This window comes from Solea senegalensis, linkage group LG3 (assembly GCF_019176455.1).
Source record: "Solea senegalensis isolate Sse05_10M linkage group LG3, IFAPA_SoseM_1, whole genome shotgun sequence".
In the NCBI taxonomy this organism is placed as follows: domain Eukaryota; kingdom Metazoa; phylum Chordata; class Actinopteri; order Pleuronectiformes; family Soleidae; genus Solea; species Solea senegalensis.
The window spans coordinates 26,387,193-26,401,038 of NC_058023.1; the positions used below are offsets into that span (position 1 = coordinate 26,387,193).

At 42.1% G+C, this 13,846-nt stretch overlaps 2 protein-coding genes across 3 annotated transcripts; one reads left to right on the forward strand and one right to left on the reverse strand.

Moving 5' to 3' along the window:
• Positions 1–39: 39 nt before the first annotated feature.
• On the reverse strand, positions 40–10,552 carry dhx57 (DEAH (Asp-Glu-Ala-Asp/His) box polypeptide 57). Its single transcript, XM_044020604.1, has 24 exons — positions 9,938–10,552; positions 9,073–9,255; positions 8,684–8,959; positions 8,343–8,549; positions 7,293–8,185; positions 7,002–7,183; positions 6,765–6,886; positions 5,990–6,185; positions 5,750–5,874; positions 5,448–5,581; positions 5,301–5,355; positions 4,996–5,210; positions 4,777–4,893; positions 4,596–4,692; positions 3,750–3,923; positions 3,463–3,663; positions 2,938–3,214; positions 2,682–2,777; positions 2,491–2,574; positions 2,119–2,256; positions 1,953–2,027; positions 1,721–1,855; positions 1,425–1,625; positions 40–866 (listed from the first exon to the last, which is right to left on the reverse strand). Exons 2-24 carry the CDS (start codon positions 9,249–9,251, stop codon positions 723–725), a joined length of 4,323 nt encoding a protein of 1,440 aa, XP_043876539.1. The 5' UTR covers positions 9,252–9,255; positions 9,938–10,552; the 3' UTR covers positions 40–722.
• Positions 10,553–10,875: 323 nt separating this feature from the next.
• On the forward strand, positions 10,876–13,581 carry morn2 (MORN repeat containing 2). Of its 2 annotated transcripts, XM_044021706.1 has the most exons (6): positions 10,876–10,959; positions 11,078–11,322; positions 12,148–12,198; positions 12,280–12,386; positions 12,516–12,652; positions 13,303–13,581. In XM_044021706.1, exons 2-6 carry the CDS (start codon positions 11,316–11,318, stop codon positions 13,403–13,405), a joined length of 405 nt encoding a protein of 134 aa, XP_043877641.1. In that variant the 5' UTR covers positions 10,876–10,959; positions 11,078–11,315; the 3' UTR covers positions 13,406–13,581. The 2 variants fall into 2 exon arrangements, with proteins under 2 accessions (XP_043877641.1, XP_043877642.1); XM_044021707.1 differs by lacking the exon at positions 10,876–10,959 and having other exon boundaries at positions 11,063–11,322.
• The last annotated feature ends 265 nt before the right edge of the window (positions 13,582–13,846 follow it).

Consider the following 13,846-nt stretch of genomic DNA (forward strand, 5'->3'; position numbering starts at 1 on the left):
AAGCTAAAAGCAGTGGAAAAAGAGGTAAAAAGTCAGGCGTCTTTTGAAGTCATTACTTTATTTTTTGTTTTGAATGCAGTTTGCAGTAGAAGTCATCACTTGTCAACATGATGATTTAAAAAGCCCTTGCATTCTTATTGTAAAAGTGTAGTTTTGTCATTGCCGTAAACATTTAAATACATTCAGTAATTGTAAAACGACTGAGTCTCATGCAAAAGCTCTCGTGTGTATTGTTCATGCATAATCAATAAATATCCACAAACATAAGAGCAAGTCCAATATGGACACAAGAACATTTTCAGTTGCGAGCAAGACACAACCGACAATAGAAGTGCACAGTTCACAAATTGTATTTGAGTGTGTGTCAATTTACTGCACATACAGTATATCAAAAACAAGAGCTTTTCCATTTCTCTGGGTATCAAAAGATGGAGGTTTGTTGATCACCTGCATAGATTTGTTTCTTTCAAGGCAGACTTTGCTTGATAAGCCTCCTGAGCAGCAGCACGATAAAAGCTTGGTGTAAACTGATACTTTGAGTAAAGTGCCAGGTGAAAGCAGGGTGGTGTGGCTCATTCTTCACAAAGTACAAATTAAATTGTTAACCTCATTCTAGTTGAACATGTTTTTTTTAATGTGTAGAGCTGTAGGAAAGGAGGACATCTATGCATTAAAGCCCTTGAGATTGAAAATAGGGACAAAGAGGTTTATTAAGGACAGCGTTACTCTGTAGAGATGAGGTGGACGATCATGCGGATAATGCGGGAGCCACGGGGACAGTTGCACAGGTCCATACTCGGGTTCCTGATCTTGTCCTCAAGCAGCTGGTCCAGCTCCCAGCGCAGCTCCTTCACCAACTCGGCCACCTGGGTTAAACAGACATCATATTCACAGAGCTAAGTTAATATGCATGTTCACAAGCCATATACAGTCATTTCTAATCTCTGACTATTCATTAAAACTATATTTTTAAACTTTTCTCATCATCCCTCAGTTTTGGCCACGACCAAGATCATTCAGACCTGCTTCTAACATCCTTCCTGAATGATGTGCAGATCACACTTGGTGCGGGTCAGACCGGGGGTCCTCATATGGAGGTGGCATAAGGATAACGTGACTACATTCCTGATCTGCATGAACACAATCTGTACTAGAGACCAGTGCCACACGTCACGTCCACTTGATCTGCATCAGTTTTTTTGTTTTACATTTATCAGCACTCAAACATTGATTTTTTTTGCAGCCACTGCCACAAAATTAACAACTTTCATCACCGGTTAAAACTTATTACATGTTACAGCAACAAGAGTAGAGCATTAATTTGCATAATGCATCTGTACAGTCAGACTTGTTGAATACTGATTCTTTTTTTTTTAGCTATAAGTGAAAAAAATACTGCAATAAATGTACATGTTTTCTCTGACCTGATGAGAAGCAGCAGCAAATCGGATCCATCCATCATCCAAGCTGATGATGAACTCTCCCTTGTGCATCTGCACGTTGACCTGACCACCTCCAAATAGCACAAGCGGGTAAACGGACACCATGCTGCAGTCCCTGATGAAGACACGGCTTGTTTTCACCTTCTCGTGGTAAACCAGGTAGGAGCTTCCATAGTGACGAACCTGGAACACCAACGACAACAGTCACAGGGTGTGTTTGTCTTTACATACTTTCTTTGAACACATCGCCCCATCTGGGCTTGTCTGGGCTGTCTCACCTTATAGTTAACAGATGAGGGGTGTATGTAAACACCGCCATCGTTCTTGGTCATGAAGCGAAGCTCGTTGGCCTTAGGTTGCATCTTCATTGCCCCTGTGCTGGTCATCTGGTAATGCCCTTGTGGCTCTAGTACCTACATCACAGCATCAAACACAGGAGCGTCAAGTCAAGCCAGGATTTTATAGAATTTCAGTTTTTCCATTAAAATAACAGTCAGACTGAATATCTACCTGGACCACATTGGGATAGAGGGCAGCACACAGCATGGCGGACATCAGACGAAGGTTTTCTGAGTTCAAGTTCCCCTAGAAAGTGTGGGCATATATGTCGTAAATCATCACATTTTCTTTAACATAAATACTAGAAAATGTATGTGAGAGTGTGTGTGTGTGTTACCTCAGGGCCAGTAGCCTCTAGAACACCGTCGGTGCCATTAGACGACATGCGCTCTATCACCCTGGCCCTTAGTCCTTCCTTGATGAAGCCAATGTCAGACAGCAGCTCAGCAAACTGCCTCTTCAGACTGGCAATCTCCTACAAACATCACAGCACACGTTACACAAATAATTACACACAATCAAACTTAGGGTTGTAGTTTAACGTCAGCCATTTTTTTGTGAATCTTAGGGTACAACGTCAACGCTGTAGTCTACAATACATCAACATTGACGTACTGTAAATAAATACTCACTGCTGTGCTGAAGAAGAGTTCTACAGAAACCACATTACACATTTATAGAAGAGAAAAGACAAACAGCACCGGCTGACCTGTAATGCTCGCCAGGACAGGAAGTTTTCTCTGCAGTAAACAGAACTGGCCTTGTAACCATTCTTTGCCGCACGGCACCATCCCTGCAGCACAGGGAAAATACATCACATTAAAAAAGCTTGGTCAACATTGTTGTACATCAGCATTGTCTTTGTGTTATTTGTCAACACGAATAACCCCAGTAACCTACCTTATATGCATTTAACAAAGCAACATGATCACTATTGTTCCCTGCAAAGGCAAGTTTCTTGTCATTGGCTTCCTCTCGCTTATCCCAGGGAGACACCTGGAAACCAAACGACAAAATATAGAAAGACACATTCAGGTCTATTACATATGTAGTTCAGCAGCTTTACTCTTCAGTTGATAAACATGTTGCTGTAACATAGCTCAGGAAATCATGCTTGTGTTAACAATAAATAGAAATTGCTTCTTGGTTTCCTTACAAATGGTGATTTGAGGGCCAGACTGGCAGCGATGGTGAGCGATGGGTCGAGGCAGCGGAAGATGGCTCCGAACAGCATGAGCTTCCCAATGCGCACGTCGACAGGCAGGGCGGCCAGGTGGTAGCCCAGCGTGGTCAGGCTCTCTTCGGCAGTTAGAGCTCCCAGTTCCTGCAGGCGCTGTTTGGCTGCATCCAAGCTTCCCATAGCTGGGGGTTCGATGAGCCGAGAGACAACCGACTCCAAATTTTGCTCAGTGAACACCTCCAGGATTTTGATTCTGTCAGAGAGAGAGAGAAAGGGATTATAAATACTAGCATGATAAACAGCTGCTTTGAATTTGCCTGACAGGTATCACAGGTACAGCCTGGCAGGATTAGACAAATCCCAAGCCGACAAGCCCTGGACATATTCTCGTGCAGTATTTCCAATCACTGATCCTAATACCCTTGTTATACACAAAACTCTATTATTGGCTTTCACAGAGACAACAGCAGTAGGGTACAAAGAGCAAACAGATGGATTTACCGCAGGCAGAGCTGCTCCAGAGGCACTCTCTGGATCTCAGGCAGCTGCTGTTGAGCCAACTGGTGTTGGAAGCAGTGGCTGGTGAAGAGGTGGAAGCAGACCCCCGAGGCCACGCGCCCCGCTCGTCCTTTCCTCTGCACCGCATTGGCCCGAGACACCCACGATTCCTCCAGGCTCTCCATGCTTTTAGATGCGTCATACCTAAATGAGAAAATGTCGTGTAACTCACACCTGTCGTCAAAATCATCGGCAGAGCAACTGTTCACTTGAGCCAAACACTGAGTTACCCTTTCTCCTTCATTTTGCCAGAGTCGATGACATATACCACGTCATCGATGGTGACAGATGTTTCTGCAATGTTGGTGGAAATGATGATTTTTGTGACGCCCTCCGGGGGACGACTGAAAACTGCCTCCTGCTCCTCATTGGACAGAGATGAGTGAAGTGGGTACACCACACACCTGAGGTGGGGATGAACACTCGAGGACATTAACATTTGACAAATTGCTAGTGTTAATTTCCTACTTTGTTTAAAGGTCCAGTGTTTAAATTGAATAAAAAAAAAGTATGTTTGTTTGTTGAGTATTCAGTTTAAAATAAAGATGGTGTGGTTTTCATAAGCTTAGAGTTAGCCTTTCATATGTACTTAAACAACTTTGCTTTATGGAGGCTACGATCTTTCCCCTCCATGTTTCTACAGAAGTTTGTGTGGTTTAAAGTTAAAGATTACTCAGCAAAAACAAAGAACAACTTACTATCTCATATGAATATGATGTTAAATTTGACAAACCATATAAATAATACTTGAAACAGCTGTATCTATGGGAACTTTAACAACACAATGACCATTTTTGTAGGTGTGTGTATTCCACCATAGTTCCAACATGTTTGGGTTATAGAGGGGTGATTGCAGGAGTTATCTAAAACACTTACATTAACATTAATAAAACTCCTAATATATGTTACAAAACATAGATAATACTTCAAAATAAATAATAACATTGTTTTGCTTTCCATGAAATTTGCAGGAAAATATCAGAATAAAATCTAAAATTCACCTTCACATTCACCTCAATTTGAATGATGTAATATACATTGTAAAATGTAGACGCATGTCTTAAAAAGGCACAGACCTGCTTGCGCCCCTGTTGTTGAACATTCTGTTAGATTGGAGCTGTTCATAGAGCATCTTGATCTCAGCCAGGCCGGGCAGGAACACCAGCACCGCCCCTGGAGGCAGAAACACGGCAGAGGTTCATAAGATTCACCGCAGTCACTGAGACAAGGCTATGAATATGTGTGTGTGGGTCTCACCTGGAGGGTAGTTATGTTTTCCATCTACAATCCACTCCAGCAGGTTCTCCACCAGGTCCATGTTGATCTTGTCCAGGTCCATTGCAGCAAGGGTCTTTAGCACGGACTTCTTTGTATCTGAACAACAAGAAGTCAAAGTGTGAAATGAATGCACAGCTATGTAACAGCAGTTTCTTTGATCCAGAACCACTAAAACTTTTAGTAATCGGCTCTTTGGACCTTTGTATCTGATTGTGAGATCCTGCAGGCTGAGCTGTTGGTCTGGGATTGAGTCTTTGATAAAGTCCTTCTTGCAGAAAGACGAGAAGTTCCACCCGTCATTAGACAAATCATCCTCCATGTCCCTCGGCTGTACCTTGCTTGTTCGTCCACCCGTGGAGGAAGAATTCTGTTTCCCTGAGCGCAAGTACGGACTGCCATCGTCAATGACGTAGCTGGGAAAACAAATGTTACAAAAAAATCAAGATAGTACAAGAAACAGAAAATTAATTAAGTACAAAGACGTTTTGATTGAAAAAACATACCCAGTTTTACCAATAGCATCTTCAAGAAAAAACTGGTCGACAGGAAACGTCCGCCCTGGAACACAATTTCAATGAGTGTGAAAAAGTCAAAATTCCAAATGACATGGGAAGAGTATAATGCAGGTAAAAAAAGTTTTGTTTTTTTACCTGGTATATGGACAGAAGGACAGTTGTAAAAATATTCAGAAAAGAGGTTGGCATTCAGTGTCGCACTCATGAGAATAATCTTCAGGTCTGGTCTCTGCTCAGTCAGGTCTTTGAGCACCAACAGCAGGAAATCACTGATAAAAATGCCATTACAAACAGAGAAGTCATTTAAGTGCAACATAGTCACACACAAGTCCTACAACGATTAATTGGTTAGGTATTCATTTTGATTATTAAGTCAATCACTGATCAATATATATAATTTACTGAAACACTCTTGTACACATTCTGCACAGTCTCACCTTTCCTCTGTGCGCTCGTGCACCTCATCCACAATGATGTGCGTGACGCCTTTGAGGTCTGTCTCACTCTCCAGTCTCCTCAGTAACACACCTACAGTGCAGTACAGAAGTCTGGTGGCAGATGACTGACAGAGAAGAGCAGTCATTATTTATTCATCACTACTGTTTTATTCATTTTCTGTTCACTTTCCCAGAACTTAAGACTTAACGGCTGATAGATTATGCTGATTGTGCTCATACCCTGACACTCTCCAGACGGATCTGGTATCCTACAGAGTTGCCAAGACTCTCTGCACGCTCCTTTGCCACTCTCTGAGCCACGGAAATGGCAGATATGCGGCGTGGCTGGGTACAGATTATGTTTGCGACTTGCTCTGCTGGGCCACGTAATGAGGCATCCAGAATGAACTGAGGGATCTGAGTTGTCTTACCACACCTGTAGAGAAGTAAAGAAAAAATAAACAAGATAATCCTACAGATGCTCAGAGCAGGTTTTGTTATGTTAAAGAAATAAATCCTTGGTTTTACTTTTCCTTAAAACCTTCACGCTTAATTTAAGACAATCTCATTAAGCATATCAGCTCCACACGACTATCTGTTTTTTAGCAGTTTTAGAGGCAAAAGCCACACTGCACTAGCAAAGCGAGGCTTTGAGTATGACTAAAATACAGAGAAGTATGCAAGAAAAGTTTCAGAAGTAAATGCTAATGCTCAGAAAAAAATAAGAGTTATTCAGCAGTTTGACAGAATAAATGTTTTGCCCTGCCTGAGCCTGCACTGCTGCTGTATACACACAAACAATCTGGGCTGGTATTGCTAGCCAGAGCTTATTGGCAGATGCTGCAAATAGTGTTACTGTTCCAAACAGAGCGCAGACTAATAACATCAGCAGCAAAAGGAAAAACAAAACAAAAAGTAACTACAGCTTTAAATCAAAGCAAAGCAAGTTTGCAAAATTTCCCCATATTTTAGACTTTGAAATTGCAAATATTTGGTATTCCTATGAGGGACCCACCCTGTCATCCCGCTGATCACCAGCATCTGACATTGCTCCAACTGGTCAAGGATGTGGTCTTTCTCTTGCCAAGCCGGCAGACTTTTCCTCTGCTCCAGCATGGACAGGAAAAGCTTTGATGACTGGATGAAAAGAAAGAGGAAGCGGAAAGAGCAACACACCATCAAAATACAACATTAAAACACTTGATTATGTCGTCAAGGAAAAAAGAAAGTAAAGCACAACTTCTCTTCTTACCCTTTTCTTTTGGAAGTCTCGACACAGCTTGCGGTTTTCTTGCAGTGAGTTTTCTGTCTTTACATTGTACCTATTTACCATCTTCCTCTGACTGACATAACTCTCATTATGAACAAGAACAGCTTCATGTTCTCGATCTCCCTCCCTCTCATCCAGCTCCTCTGCCTCGCTCGGCTCTTTCACTTGAAAAACAGAAACTGGTGGTTTAATACACAAGCAAATACACATAAACTTATGAAATTGAGGAAGACCGACAATAAATAAATGAACTTTTAAGTATTTTGGACTCACAATCAGTGCGTCTTTGGTTGTTAGATGAAGCAGTCCTTCTGCTGTTAGTCTGATTACTACTTGTAGTACTACTACTCCTTCTTTCCTCCGATACTTTACTCTTCACATTCTTACTCTTGGCTATGAAAGCAGGGGGTGGAGGTACCACCACAACAGGTGGTGGCGTGCTGTATTTGTGGTGACCGACAGCCAGCAGTTCTTTCATGACATTTTCATCCTCGCACAAGGTGACCAGAGTATAGACAACAGGTTCGCTGCACTTTGCTGCAGTGAATGCCTCTTCGAATAATCTCTCAGTCACACTGAGCCGCCCTGCAGCTCCAAAAGATTCATCGTTGGTGCTGAAGGCAACTATTGGTGCCTGAAATGGGTATCGATTTCCTTTGGGGAAACGCACCTCTAATTCATACTCGGGAGGAGAGTAACTACTAAATCCGGGGTTGCTCGGGCCCTTCAGGTCTGGGGAACCAGACCTGCCTTTGGTGGGAAGCTGGTGCTTAAATTTACACCTGTTCCCGAAGCGGCAGCCTTGTCCTTTCAAGAAGAATTTGCAGACATCACGGATGTCAACAGACCCTCCACCACCTCTACTATCAACTTCATATGTACCACTGCTGGCCGCCATGAATGAGGGGTCCAGGGTTACTGTCCACACTGTATTAGCAATACGCTCATTGAAGCGATCACCAAAAATGGCAGCTAGAGCCAGAGCCTCCTCCTGCCTCTGACTCAAACACTCATCCATAGGCAGTCCCTCAAGTCCATCAGGGGAAACTGCTTTCAGGCCGAAACGCTCACTAAAAACCTGGTGGAGGAGCTGTTCCAAAGTTGTTCCAAAATCTCCTCCACTAGATACCAGTGCCAGCTTACCACGCTCCCTGTCAAATCCATACCTACGAACAGAAAATATTAGCAAACTGAGAGGGAGACAACAACATAAATTCATGTCAAACTTATTTCTTAGGCATAACAACAAAGATTCATTTTTAAAAGGACAACCGCTAAAGGCTTCAATATCCAACATCTGCAATGACAGAAAAGACTTATCACCTGCAGAGTTTGCCTATTGCAAATAAGGAGATGACAGGTTCAGGGGAAGGTCGTTCATCATCAGACTCGGGCTCATATGACGGGCTTTCTGCTCTCTCCACCGGCTCATCATTAGTGACCCAAAACTGACCATCTTCTCGGTGATCCAACTCATCATATTCCTCCTCCTCCTCTTCCTCTCCGTCTGCATGATCTGAACCAGATTCACTGAGAGAAAGAGGACTGGTGTAAGATCAGGTGGACTTGAAATAGGGGGGGAAATACATCATCTAAAACAGCCATTTTATAACATTAATATTAACATTTTTAAACAGCCTTCAGTCTAACCTGGACATACTTACTCATAAAGATCCTCAGTCTGCAGATCACGCAGTAGCTCCACAAGTTGTTTTTGGTTCTCATTAGTCATGAAGATCTTCTGCATCGGCATAGAGCTCGCCTCCCGGATGTTGCAATCCACCGACTTTGGGGATGATCTGATTCTCGCCAGAGAACTTGGTAAAACCTTGCCACCTCTTTTCTGAGAAGGAAGAGGTTGCTGACTCCTACCTCCCCTCTCTCTACCTCGACCCCTGCCCCCAGTATGACTGCCCCCACGACCTTGCCCTTTGCCAGATCTACAGAAAAACCAGACAGGTAGAATGGAAACAAAAAACACAAGGGTAAGGGGATTGAATCAATAATAGATTGGAATAATTTGGTAATTATGTCCGCCACAGTTTAGGTATACCTGCTGGAACGAGAGGGTCCAAAATCAAGGCTGAAGTCATCCTCATCATCCCATCGACTAGTTCCTCCTTTCATGCGACCGCCTCCACCACCTCCTCCGCCGCCTCCGCTACCTCCCCTTGGCTTGTTAAATTTACCCCCTCCTCTGTTTGGCTTCCCTCCTCTTCTCCTTGCATTCATTTTTCTATGAAAACATGCATGGGGAGTTTGATCAGATAAACTATGTTTTAAAGCAATTGAACTTTAAAGTGTTATGAAAAAAGCCCCTGAGAGACCCAAGTATGACTAATGGGACAATACATACATTTCAAGTCACAATTATCCTGACAAAGCAATTGCGATTTGGGATATTTTTTGTTTATAATATACTGTCTTTTGGGTTGCACATATAAACCTTCAGAAAATGTGCACACATCATGTTACAAAATATTGCAATGTTACAAAAATATTTTACTAAAAATACCAACCAATGAATTGTGTTGACAAAATATTTAACATATTACATTGCAAAAGCATTGTTGCAATGCTTCATGTTCAAAAAACAACATTTAGACATACAGTATAGTACAGAAGTCTATGGAGGCCACCACCTTTCAGGTTCCTCCTTGTGGTACTTCAAAATAAATCACCAGGACGATGTTGGGGCACTTGACAACATATTCAAATCCCCACTTTAATAACACTAACGATTTCGCCATTTACTACTATACTAAAACAGAAAATTTACCTATTTTGTGTGCGTTTTTTTAATGACGACGCATGATAATATGAAATACTGTCGCATCCCATACAAGTGTACATTAAAAATCTGTAATATTGGACTCAGTCCCATAGAAATACTGTAAAAAATACAATTAAATACTCACGTGGTTTCAGTGTTTTTTCATAGCCAGCAGCAACAATCTGTGAAGAGAGGCATAAGGTGGTGTATCCTCTCATTCCTGTGAGTATGTATGATGGAGCTGCGAGTTACTGCAGTAAACGACTGAACAACACCCACTGCAGTGAACCGAGTGAGAGTGGCACAGAACTGTGAGGTGGCACGTTATAACACTTCAATTCATGTGTGAGCAATACACACATACACAGCGCTGGTGGCTACAATTATACAATCACACTGAACACGCAAACCGGCAGCCTAAGCATAACGACACGGTCGACTGCCTCACAGGGCGTTTTATCAACAATTCACGATAGAACAGCTCACTAGTCGTACTGGGAATAAGGTCGCATGTCGTCGGGACTGATATATTACGCTGATATAATATATCAGCGTAATATATCAGTCACTATCAAGCACCAAACTTTAGCTAGACAACAAGCTAGCAGGCTCACTCTGAAATGTTGATGATATACGTTAGCGTTAGCTTAGTTTGAACAGGCGTCTGTCCTCCCAGGTCACGTCGACAGGGTCAAATACATACGGATGCCACATAAAAAAACATGTATTGAGGTTTTGTGTAACCGATAAAAGATAAAAGTTGACGGAGAAACTTCACTCACAGCTGTGTGTGATCCGCACCGGCAGCCTGCAGCTCTGTCATTGGTCCAAATTCATGTTGATTCTTGTTCCGGGGTTGCGCAGTAATACGCACCCCCGCCGTGAAACGCGCCCCCTAGCGTTCCAGCATAGCGGGTGCGCAACGTGAACGCTACCAGGCAGAATGTCACATGCTTAAAACATTCTATTTTCACTGTTATGCAAACACAAATAAGCACACTATCACAAGTATTTGATGTTATTGGACGAGTAGAAAAAAGCGTACCTTTTACGACAGGGGAGCATATTACGGCACGTAGAAATGCTATTAAACAAGGTCGTGTTTACGAGTGCCCTTAGCCGTAACCATGGTAACAGTGTTTGGTGTCGAGCTGCTACTACGACACAGTAAGTGGAGTGCGTCTTTTAAGTAGTAAGGACGGCTTTTTAATCTAATGCAAAACAATTGAATTTTTGAAATATTTGTCTTTTACTTTCTTTTTTTTTTGGACCACTGAAAATTAAGGTTCGGCACCTGCCTTTGATCTGTACTGCGCGTGGACCAAAGTCAACGGTGTGAACCCTCATCAAGAGAGACAAAGGAAGGCCAAGAAGAGACAACATAACATCAGCTGTAAACCATCAAACTCAGCATTTAATGGACATGTTCTGCCTGAAATGAACATTTTATATTATAGTTAAATCAACAATAGCTTGTGTTACTTCGACAACACTTTTTTTAAAACGACTGGAAGCTATTGAAGATGTCAGGTGGGGGCTCTGAATCTGAAGAATTGATTTCTCTCACACACACAGTCTGGTTTCCATGGCTTAAGAGGACATTACATTGACTTAGATTGACTTTCCTTGAGACTTACTCTTCTGGCTTCACCCTAACTTTAACCTCATCCTAACTATACAACATGTATTCACTGTAAAATGTAAGAATTCACACTATGGGGACTTACTTTTTGTCCCTATAAGGAAGAAAAGTCCCCATAATGTGACTAAATAAACAGATTTAGGTCCCCACAACATGAGTAATACCTGGAACACACACACACACATGCTTGTACGGCATTCTTATTGAACATTCCCTAGCCCTTTACCCTAATCTATAATAATCTAACCTTGACATAAACCTCAACCTCTAAACCTTAAAACCACATCTAGACCCTCAAAAAGACTTTTAAAGTGGTACGGACCAGTCAAAAATGTCCTCACTGGTAGGTTTGAATCAAAATGTGTTGTCACAGCTTAGTACACACATGTTCACAAACGCTTGTACAGATATCTTAGATATAATAACTGAAACCTAAACTTCTAACCCTTAAAATCTTAATGTATTAACTGTGGCAGAATGTCCTCACTTCCTGTGGTTTCTAAGTGGTTTGGTCCTTACAAAGATATACCGTATGTACACTTACATACAAACACATTATTTTGTTTTACTTTAATTTATATACATATCTATATGTATGTATATATATATATATATATGTATATATATACATATATATATTATATATATATATATATATATATATATATGTATATGAATTATATATTTGAATTTGAAATACTTTGTGTTTGCAGAGGAAGCTCTGACAAAAGTGTCCTACATCTTTCCAAATGGTGACAAATACGGTGAGTAATAATAACCGACGAAGTGAATCATATTTTTTCTGTATTTACACAAGTCTGTAACAACCTCTCCTTCGCCCACAGAGGGGGGGTGTGGCAGGTCTGCATCAGGAGCAATGGTGAGGAAAGGTGTCGGCAAACACACCTCAGCAAATGGGATCATATACACAGGAGTGTGGCAGGAGGACAAGGTATAAACATGTTCAAATGGCTTGTGGATGAATGTAAACATAATTACAGCCCGGGTGGTTGTGCTCCCTCTGTGGTTAGTCATACGTCATGCTCTGTCACTCTCTATGCTCGTCACACACAAACACCAGATGTGTGGCAGAGGGACCCTGCAGCATCTCTCCGGTGCTCGCTATGAAGGAGAATTCAATGACAACATGTACCACGGCACAGGGACGTACACCTTCCCAGATGGCTCTTCTTACAAGGGTCACTTTTGTCACAACAGGTATTCAAAGGACTTTTTATGTGATGTTTTTACATAGTTATAATGTAGCCCCCCCCCACCCCTCCTCCAGATTAGGCCTCTTTAATGACCAGAATACAGTAGCAGCAATACAGCTTCTGTCAACAGTGGTGTGCACAGACATTTGGCAGGGCAGGGAAAGAAATAAGGGCACCTACCGTGTGCCAATAGTATATCATTTCCCACATTCTACACGTGTATACTTATAAAGGGACATCCTTTACAGCACATCATTTTCTCTAAGGACACCGTCATGTAGGGATAGTAGAGAACTTCTTAACGCACACCCATAGGAAACAAAGTTGCAAGGGCATCTTATAGGATCACTTTTCTCATCTAGAAAGGCACTCCTTTAGAAACAATGCATTTAAAAATATATGTATATATATATATATATATAGAGGTCACATACAGTATGAAAGGCAGTCCGTAGGCACTACTCTATGGGCACCTTAGTATGCGTCTGTGTGACTTCACCCTGTAACTGTGGTTTTTGTTCATTAGATCACCAGGGGGGGTGATGGGTGATTGTCCCTTCTTCCCATCTGTGCACACCACTGCCTGTCAAGTTCCAGTAAACAGACTAATTGTTTTTGAGTTTTGCGATGTCCTAACTGACGTCGTGCTTCTAGGTTGGAGGGAAAAGGCGTTTACACGGACTCACAAGGACGGGTCTGGATGGGAGATTTTCACGGCAAAGCAGCTCTGGGCCTGAAAATGCAGCACACCTCTTAGGAAAATCATGCTACAGCGTGTTTATGTCTTGTGTTGTACTGAATTCCTTCTTCACATGTTGCATTTACTGTGTGGTGAGCAGACAGAAAGACCCATGTTCTTGCTTTCATGTCGTCGTGAGCTACATTACAAGCTGCACAAATTTGAAATAAAATGTTTTGTTTTTTTTAATTGCACATTTTTTCTTTGCTTTCTTACAGATTATACTAATCTGAATAAAATAAGTAGAACTTCTTTTCCCCTGATCTCACACAAACACTGCCAACCAATCGCAGAGGGACATATGCTCACATTCACATCTGCGACAGATGTACCCTGTTGGAACAATTGGCCGGAGGAAGTGTGTGATGTGATGCGAGTGGGCAGTCAGTTTGACCTTCAGTGTGCGTGTGTGTGTGTGTGTGTGTACTCTACCACCCACTATAACCCACATGCACGGCT